Source organism: Cupressus sempervirens, chromosome 5 (genome assembly GCF_028749045.1).
Source record: "Cupressus sempervirens isolate cs-2001-9-10 chromosome 5, ASM2874904v1, whole genome shotgun sequence".
Lineage (NCBI taxonomy): Eukaryota > Viridiplantae > Streptophyta > Pinopsida > Cupressales > Cupressaceae > Cupressus > Cupressus sempervirens.
Window position 1 is genome coordinate 629,286,809 of NC_143122.1, and position 9,666 is coordinate 629,296,474.

At 34.2% G+C, this 9,666-nt stretch overlaps 1 protein-coding gene and 1 non-coding gene across 3 annotated transcripts in view; both read left to right on the forward strand.

Moving 5' to 3' along the window:
- The window catches only part of LOC149557472 (putative glycosyltransferase), a 138,679-nt gene extending 131,823 nt beyond the window's left edge, over positions 1–6,856 (forward strand). Inside the window, exons 16-19 of one of the 2 annotated variants that reach the window (XM_089832126.1) lie at positions 5,730–5,922; positions 6,125–6,293; positions 6,460–6,502; positions 6,650–6,856. In XM_089832126.1, the coding sequence (XP_089688252.1) occupies positions 5,730–5,922; positions 6,125–6,263 (332 nt within the window). In that variant the 3' untranslated portion in view covers positions 6,264–6,293; positions 6,460–6,502; positions 6,650–6,856. The remainder of the gene's footprint in view (positions 1–5,729; positions 5,923–6,124; positions 6,294–6,459; positions 6,503–6,649) is intronic. The other variant, XM_089832127.1, reaches the window with a different exon arrangement.
- A 2,350-nt stretch (positions 6,857–9,206) lies between these two features.
- LOC149557473 (U5 spliceosomal RNA) lies at positions 9,207–9,323 on the forward strand. The gene has a single exon (XR_016352495.1). It is a non-coding gene; the product is annotated as a U5 spliceosomal RNA (small nuclear RNA).
- Positions 9,324–9,666: the final 343 nt, after the last annotated feature.

The window sequence follows — 9,666 nt, forward strand, 5'->3', positions numbered from 1 at the left end:
GATGTAGAAAAAACTGCGTCCACATAGGCTGGCTTATAAAAAATCCCCACACTTGCCAAGATTGGTGAGTAGGGGTTTGTACGATAGATGGAAATAGGAGATCAAGGGGCATACAGAGGATTTGATAGATGTACAGTTGGAGCCAGGATTTCATACAATGTCTAGGGAGGTTGTACGGTTGCCTTGTATAGTGTTGGGTATGGTGGTGGAGGTAGATGAAGGGTGTATAGTGGAGGTTAATGAGTGATGTACAATGGGTGAAGAAGATCGCACAAGGTTTAGGAAGGTCGTATGGTGGATGGTAAACAAATATCGTACAAAGGGAAAAACCCAAGTAGTTGTATGGTGGGCAAGGTGAAGCTTACAAGACATAAGGTTGGAAGGTTGTACGGATTGGTAGAATGAATCCCAATGATAGAGAATGCCCAAATGTATATGAATCAATCAATTGTGCATGGAGTAGTCGCCAAGCATAAATATGTACACCAAACACAGAGATTCGCCAAAACACAAAATTATATTTGCAAACAAGATGGTACTTGGATTTGCCAGATTTGTACGGAGTAATCTAATAAGCATAGTAGGGTAGGTTTGAAACCCATTGAAACTGCAATAGGCAAATAGGGAAGGTCTTTCACTTCCGAAATGATGCAACCAAAAAAACCTCAAATGGACTTCACAATTACAAAAATAAAATTGAAGATGCATACCTACAACATCCAACCCAACAAACATATATACCCCCTTGGAGCAAAATTCCCGAGGGAGGAACAATGTGCCGACACATGACATGAGAAACACTTACAAATTTATTAAACTAGAAATGGGTCCCAGGATATACTAAATCAATTGGTCCCACATACAAAGTTTCAGTATTTCATTTATTTTATGACGGAGATATTAAAATTAGTAAGAGACTTTGTGCCTTGCTAAGTGTTTTAGCCAAATAGAAATTTCAAGCTAATCCCAAAAGACTTTGGGTTCCTATTGTTATTCCAACAAAATATTATAGATAATTGTTGACTTAGGAGTTAGTCTTACGCCAACCACCAAGGCACCAGTATTGTCTTAGCAATAGGAGACTTTTGTATAATTAAAAGTGTAGTTACTTGTGAATCATTCCTGAAAAAAGAGGAATAGATTGAGGGAACCACCCCTGTTAATAATTTCAGTTAAGATTGTGTTGAAGTCACCTACGGTAAGAAGGGAGGCTCCCCTATTGCTGAGACAAGAGATTTCCTCACTATACTGTTGCCTAAAATTACAATTTTGTAAGTTGTAGTTTTAGTGACTTACAATTTTTCCACACAACAAAGGTTCTATATATGTGTGTTTTATCCATGTTTTCATATGATATAATGCATATATGCATGCTTTATCCATGTTTTCATATTACATTTCAAATTTCCCTATATTTATATAGTCTATCCAAAGTCAATAAAAAAATTTGGTCATAGAAACCCATCGCTTTGTCCCTTGTCGTCCCTATTTTGGAAACTTTGGTAACCTTGGTTAAGCCTTTGCAAAAGTTATTCTTCAAAAGACATGGTTTAATGAAAGAGTATGCTTTGAAGTGTTTACTAATAAGCAAGATACTTTTTGGTCAAAGCCAATTTAAAGGATTACTGAATGATGTGATTGCGAAGGAATGCAGTTGTTAAAGAGAAAGAGCATTACTCCCAAAGGGTGCAATTTAATTTGTCTCAAAGAGTTGTTAATAAAAGGCACGTCTCACTTAAAAGGTGTCTAATTTCATAAAAGGGTTTTTCTCTTCAAGTAAGCAGGGAGAGAGAGAGAGAGAGAGAGAGAGAGAGAGAGAGAGAGAGAGAGAACTGTTTTTGCAAAGATAATCGAGCATATACACCAAAGTGCCATAAATGAGAATTTTTGTTAGATTTATATTTAAAATTTTACTATATATTCTTTATGTAAATATCCTTCAATAAATATTCCCTTTATATTATATCAATAAACTTTGAAACAATAATATCTTTGATCTGTCGCCACATTAATATTGAAGTACTTATGTATAATTGTGATCAATCTATTAAAGTGGCCGGTAGGAACACTTATTTATAGAAGGCGAAGAGGAGACAAGTTGTAGGGGACGTGACCCCTTACAAACATCCCTCTAATTTAACCGACATGTAATCAAAGATAATGATAGGCAGTTGAAACAATGCCTAGTCAATGAAGGGATGCATGACGTGTCAGGGTACACGAGGTCACATTACTTGACAACTTGGCAGGGTAAATGTACGTGAGATTATACACGAGAATAGGAGGCTCAACTTACCCACGTGATATGTACATTACTTCTCACATGCACAATCACCGAGAGACCAACAAAGGATATGACACTATATTCGGAGGTGAATATAAATGCCTTGAATTGTATATTTTATATGATTAAAAAAAACAATTATTATGAGAATATATATATATATATATATATATATATATATATATTACTATGATATTTAATCAAGGAGATGTCCTTATATTTTTACACCTAGTGTTTAACTCGACAAAAGCTATAAAAACATTAATAGAGAAGATAGATAGATCTGATTAGAAGAGCTTGAAAAGATAAGATTGCGGATTTGGTAAGAAGAGAATGAGAATACATGAGAAGAATGAGCTCATAGTTTTGGCAGATGATCGATTTATTGCAGAATTGAGAGATTATAGGAGTTGAAGAAGAGAGTTATAATTATTAGTAGTTGTGGAGAAAAAGAATATCCATTATCCGTTGTAGAAGCAACATTGATAAGGTGGAATTTTGAATGAGAGGTTGATGCCTCTAACAGGTTGTCTACAAAATTCCTAAGAGATTATTACATCAGCAAGTTGCCGGGTTTTTCTCCCCTAAGGATTTCCACGCAAACATTTTGTTGACAGTGTTTTTCTCATTTTCATGATAATTGAAATTGAGAAAATGGTACTATTGTGATTGATAAAGTTTAAATTGATAAAAGTTCTTGTCTCGCCCCCATCCCCTCTACCCACTCTTCCCTTCTTTCCCCCCAATACAACCATGAGCTCATCATATACGATATTAAAAGAAAAAATAAAGTAGTGATGTAGTGCAAGGCAGGAGAATCCCCAGAGGAGATGTCCTAGCCCCCAACAAATAACCACACAACGGAAGAATAACAATAATACAGAGATTAAGATCCACAACAATGCCAATTCTTATTACAGAATCATAAGATTTTCATTCAACATGCCCGGCTGTAAGGCCTTCCATTACGGCCAAATACAAAGCAATCACAATAGCAATTCTGCAAGACCTCGCAAGATCCAAACACCTAGCCAGCCCAGATCCTCAATCTAATAGAAGAACCCAAGAAGAATTTGAACTTGTGCTCGCAAGCTCACCAAGCAACCTTCTTGTTCTCCAAGCCGCACTTAGCTACTAGCTCTACTCAAACTTCACTCCTCAACTACTCCTCCATGCTGAATGATAATGATTCAAGACTCCACAAGACCCTCTCTACTTATACCCGACTAAGCCACAAGTTGGCCTAACAAGTTACAAATTAAATGAACCCTTATAATTAAGCCACAAATCAGCCTACAACAGATATTAAATACCAAATGCCTTAAAAGGCTTACAACACCCATTAAATACACATTAAATGCACCAAATCAGCCAAGCAAATCCTCAAGAACTCCATCCCGCAAGCCACACTGCCGAGCGTCAACAAAAAACTACAAGCATTGTCGAGCTGCCACAAGCATTGCCGAGTTCCTTAAGTGCCGAACAACCAACACATGCCGAGCACTATAGAGAGTGCCGAGCAACATAGTAGATGGCGAGCAAGCCTACAACGACTGAGCTCCTAAGCCAACATAACACCCAATAACGACCAAGCACCACTCCTTTGGTGACCGAGTTCACAACTCCAAAGCCAAAATCCCTCCAACGTGCAGGATTGCCAACTACCCTAGGACTCTCCTGCATCAAGTAGTGACAAAAAGATGGCCCAAAAGAATTGAAATAACCTCAATTCCATGAATTGGGTGCATTTTTATTAATAAATATAATACTATAAATAGTATATGCTTTCCATTTTAACCTCAAATTCTAGCAGTGGATATCAATCTTAAGAGAAAGTGGGAAGAAAGAAAAACATTAAATTAGGTAAGGTACATTCTGCAGATATCAAGGACCCTCAGGAATATCCATTCAAGTTTTAAAGTACAAATATCATATATTCTAAATGATACCCACTTTTAAAGAAATAAAATAATTTTTAGTTTTTTAGGTTAGATAGAATACTCACTCGACTAATACCATTGGGTCATGTAGCTTGAAATAAACAAAACTTTACGTATCTGGCATTGGTCCAATAATGCTTATTTTGGTTTATGAAGTTTTGAGAAAACATATTCGACATCTCTGACATGGGTCCAATGAAGCTTGTATTAGTTCATGAAGTTCAGAACAACAAATTCCATAGATCTGACATGGATTCGATTTACCATCTGCAAGTTTTGAATTAAAACATAAAGCACCACCATTTGTGGTTTTCTTCTTGCTGTAATGACCTGCCTGCTGGCTGTAACAATCTGCAAATAACCCAGAAATGAGAAGTTGTCATTGGATTCAGATAAATGTCTCAAGTTTCAACCCAACAGCTGTTTCCAGTTGCAGGCAGGTTTGGACCCCAGAGACATGAAATGGGCACGTCCCATTTGTTTCTTACTTCTGAGATTCCTGGTATCTAGATTCTGATAATAACTCCCTTTATGTTATTATCAACAGCACCTGCATCATCAAATTTGCATTTTTCACGAACAGCAAAGGAGGTATCCCTACATCATTTTCAGGGAATCAGGGTAATCAATTAGGGAAGGCAACACTGGATTTCAGTGGAGATGATTGAAACCGTCAAGGTTTTTGGGGACTGGTAGACAGCATGCCATCTTTTCACAGTTAGTGCAGCTGATTTCTTCGTGCTCAGATATACCATGGTTTAGTTCTGATTTAATTGTGTAAATAGTGAGTAGCATCTTTATAATTTGGTGTCAGTAAAATAATTTTTTCTTTATGTTTGTTTAATGGTGGTCTTCCTTGTAATAGCTTTCCTTAGCTTTTCTTGAAAGGTCCGGTTATGGCCATCTTTTTGTGCATTATTTTTTTCAAATCATCATAAGCTTTTAAACTTCTGAAGAATAAATGAAGGGAGAAATATGTATTTGTTATGCTGTCCTCACCATATATAATTGCTCTAAGTGCTTTTCAAATTTATATTATTGATACCTAATTGTTTGCTTTGAGTTTTCAACTAAAGATCTATTGAACATGTGCTTATACTTGTTCCATTTTCATTCCCTTCAACTTTGGCATATATCAAATTTATCATGTCTAGGTTTTTTTAATTTTCCGATTCCTTGGTGATCATATAAAATCACTCTAATTAGTCAAGACAGCAATTGCTAACAGCATTAATTTCCTGATGCCTGTCATAGAGTGCTTCTAGATCTTACATTCTATGATATTTAAGATTTGTGGTTACAATGCTGAGATCCAAGGTGTTAATAAGACATCATATCTAGCTCACTAAATTTGAAGAAGAAATATATTTGGTGTTTGTAAAAAGTTTTATAGGATCCTAAAGTATTGACGAGATTGCTGCTGAAAAGCAAATTGCAACCATAAAATGGTGATTTCCTCTATGGTTCATATAGCTAAACGTCAGTTTTATACCATGTTTCTGCAGGGGATCCTGTATATGAGCTTATTGCTATATATTTGGATGTGTTCAGAGGCGATTCAGAACTTCTTAAACACTTTTTATTGAATTACAAACTTCCTTTTCGTACAAGGGTAGAAAGCAAACAACAAATTCCGCCTTTGGAGGGTGTTTTACGAGATGATTGTGAGAAGTCAGAGCGACTTTCATACCAAGCAATGTAAGTCTGATCTTTGGACTGATGAATGTCATCACTTCCATTACAAGTCACCGAAACAAATTCAAATTTAACCTTTTGATTTTGGAGGGCATAGCTCTTTATCTGGCTAGATTGCATTTTTTTCTATACATAATTGCAAATCTTAAATGAACTACAGTAGTGACTTTCTAATGAAGGGAATCATCTACCGTTTTTAATGCAGGTGTTATTGCCTCTTGCATGATGATAATGTGATGGGAGCTATTTTCAGTATATGGGAGGAGTTGAGGAATGCCACTTCATGGGAAGAAGTGGAAAAAACTGTTTGGGGTCCTCTTAACGACTATGAAGAGTTATACTAGGCTTTCTAACAGGTTTCTCTTTGGAAAAATGTATATCAAAAGAATATTATCGATTCCTATTGTTTTCCATCAAGAAAAAGAAAAGTTTAAAATTGCCGATTTCACTTTATATTTGTAGCCGTGGACGATGGGTTTTGAACATAACCCAGGTAATCACCCAAGATTATAAAATTTCATGCATGTAACCTTATGTCAGGTATGGATGCAAGCGGGGTTGGCAACTGCCATAGAATTTATAGGTCCGTGAAAGAACCTTCATTCCAATTTACTTTGTCAATATCTAAGTAGTTCCCTTCTGTAACCAAGTTTCTCTTTAACCATGTTGTGCTCGAGTTATGGAACTGGGACTAATTAAGGCCTTTGTGTTTTTTCTTGTTATTGTGCAGAATAAACTTGCCTCACCAGTCTTTTCCGCGCTGGATGAATTATATTTATAATTGACTCATTCAAGAACTAACAAAATAAAATTGACAGGGATCCTGTCAATTGTATTTTCATTTATTGTTCTAGCTTCTTTTAGATTAACAGAGATCCTGTTTGTTGTATACTCATTCTCTATTCTAGCTTATTTAAATTTTCCATTTCTTCGATCATACGATAATAATGCTAATTTCCAAGAAGTTTGGCTTTTATAGAGATTACTTTCAATATAAGTTAGCCAAATTGGAATGCGAAAGAGTGCATATCATCTTAGTCATCTAAAGACTGGGATGGGTATTTTGTACTTAGTTGTCAGTTATTTCCTTTTAAAAAATAAATCAAAATATCAATTTCTAGACAAATATAAGAGTAACCACTAAATTGTATATACTTCCAAGTTATCAAATCACGTACTGTCTGTTAAAACAGGAAGGTGATGGGTTGGAAAATTCTGTAAAATTTAATGCTAAAAATAGAGAACTCCATTTAATTTAATATTAATAAAATTAAAAATCAAAAATTAAAAAAATAGAAATAACATATAGATTTTTTATTTCTTTTATTTTATTTTATTTTGTCTATAATAAGTAGATGCATAGCATGATATTGAGATTGTACCTGAAAAAAGGTAAGATAATAATTTTTTGGCAAAAAAATCCACAACAAAGTGACTTTAATTAAACAAATGTAATCAGATGTATATCATTATACATATTGTATGTATTGTCCATTTTTCAATGTAATGTTTTTTTTTTTTTTGGCTGGGTGGGGAGGGGATATTAGTAGAAAATATAATGAGACTTATTTGGGAATTAATAAAAATTAATAAAGTCTATTTTAATTTTTAAAAGGGGATTTTAAAAAATGTCAAAAAAAGTAAGGAGATGAAGAGATGAGGGAAAATGAAAAGTTATTGCATTGAGTTTGAAAGGATGAATGAAAGATTAGTATCCCATTGTTTGTTGGAGATATCATTAGATGTCTCATTTTGTGCTTGAAGTTCATATTTCTGATTATCCAATTCGATTGTTAGTTATATAGCTATGATTGAATTTTTTTTGCTATACTAAATATTTAAAGGTAATATTTCATATCTCACTTTGGATTTTCTACTTTAGTTTGTTATTTTATAATTTCTTGTACACTAGGGCTTTCCCCAAAACTAGTGTCAATAGTTGTATGAAGTTATTGAGAATATAGATCATTAATTTTTTTTCACTCTGGAATAACATGTCAACCACCCTTGTAACATAAATATGACCTTTGCTATAATGACTCACATGATCAAGAAATTAAATTAATAAATTTAAATGCTAACAATGTATACTATGGTAAATATCTGTTTATAATTTTTTAAATCTTATATATATATATATATATATATATATATATATATCTTACAATTCTTTTTTAATTTTTTTAATTCTTTATTTTCTATTTGAGCCGAATGTTGCACATTTCTTGGGCTAAATTGCTAAAAATGAAATCTTTATGAATGATCATGATCATTGAAACCTTGCCACATGAACGATGAAAATAGGCATTTGACAACATTGTTGTGTAAAACCAATAATTGTAGTGAACATTTCCAATGAATTTTTTGATTGGTAAACAACAATAATTTTGTGCATCTCTTTAATTTTCACTTCACACCATGTATATATAAAACCAGGAAAACAGATCTTGCTAAAGCATGAATTCTTCAAATAGTTAACGTGTGCATATATGTTGAGCAAGGATTTCAAGGGAAGGTTAATCATTCAGTTTAGTCGTGTGATTTTCGAAGAAGATGAGTAGACACATTTGTGAGATTATGGAGCAAAGTTACATGGTAGTTGTTATTTAACAATTTCGCATGGCCTTCTTGACAAATTTGATGGAAGGAGGGCTTGGAAGAGACATGTATATCATATTAGAGGGAAAGTTTTTGTCTTTTGAGACAGGGAGCTTATGAGAGAAGATGATGTGGATGAAATTGGCTAGGAGCAAGAGGCTTGAATATTTAAGAGGTAAATCCCCCATTAGAAATAATAAAACTATACAATTAATTGTAGAGCCACTGGATCACATTGCACTCGGACGAAGCCCAAAGAATTCAATCTCTCACTAAATACCCAAAACTTTAGCTGGCACTTTTAAATCGCTGGAGATCTAGGTGCAATCATTGTAGTTAAACCGCTATTAGCTATAAAATTCTAACCTAGAACTTCACACATTGTTGAATCTAGGATTCTTTAAACTATAATTGTCTAGTTGGAAGGTAACTAAAATGTGAAGCAAAAGGTGACTTGGAAGTTAACCAAAATGTGAAGGTAATTCAGCCATGAATTGGCTTAGCTCTATTTGGAGGGTCGTTGTTCAAATCTCTTATTGTACAATACAAAAAAATGTGAAGTGAAAGGTGTGAAAAGTGACTTGAAGAAAAATCTTGAGATGAGATGCTATACTATCGTGTGGCTTAAGAAGTTGTACTATAATTTACTGAAATTTGATTCTTCTATAGTTAATAAATAATAATTACGGAGCCGCGTGGTGAAGGCAGAGCGAACTATTCTTTCACCTTTTACTAAAGAATACTGTATCTTTGCCACTCAAAGCGGCATACACCAATTTTTGGAGGCTTCCCTCTTGCTAGAGGAGGCCCACACTTAAAAAATAGAAATTCAAAGGAATATTTTCCATTCATTGTATTTACATAAAATTGTACAGGTACATATACAATTGTGTGCCAAAAGCATAAAGCTACAAGAAAGGAAACAATTGTAGGAAAGCTACAGGAAAAGAAAGAATAGATTAGGAAAGAATAGTTTAGGAAAGAAAGCTCTTTCAATATTAGAAACAATCTAATATTGCAACACTCCTCCTCAAGTTGGTGCATAGATATCCCACATGCCCAACTTGCTCAAAAACTTTGAGAACACTCCACTTAAAACTACTTTGGTAAGAATATTGACCAGCTGATCTTCTGATCAAATCTTAGGTA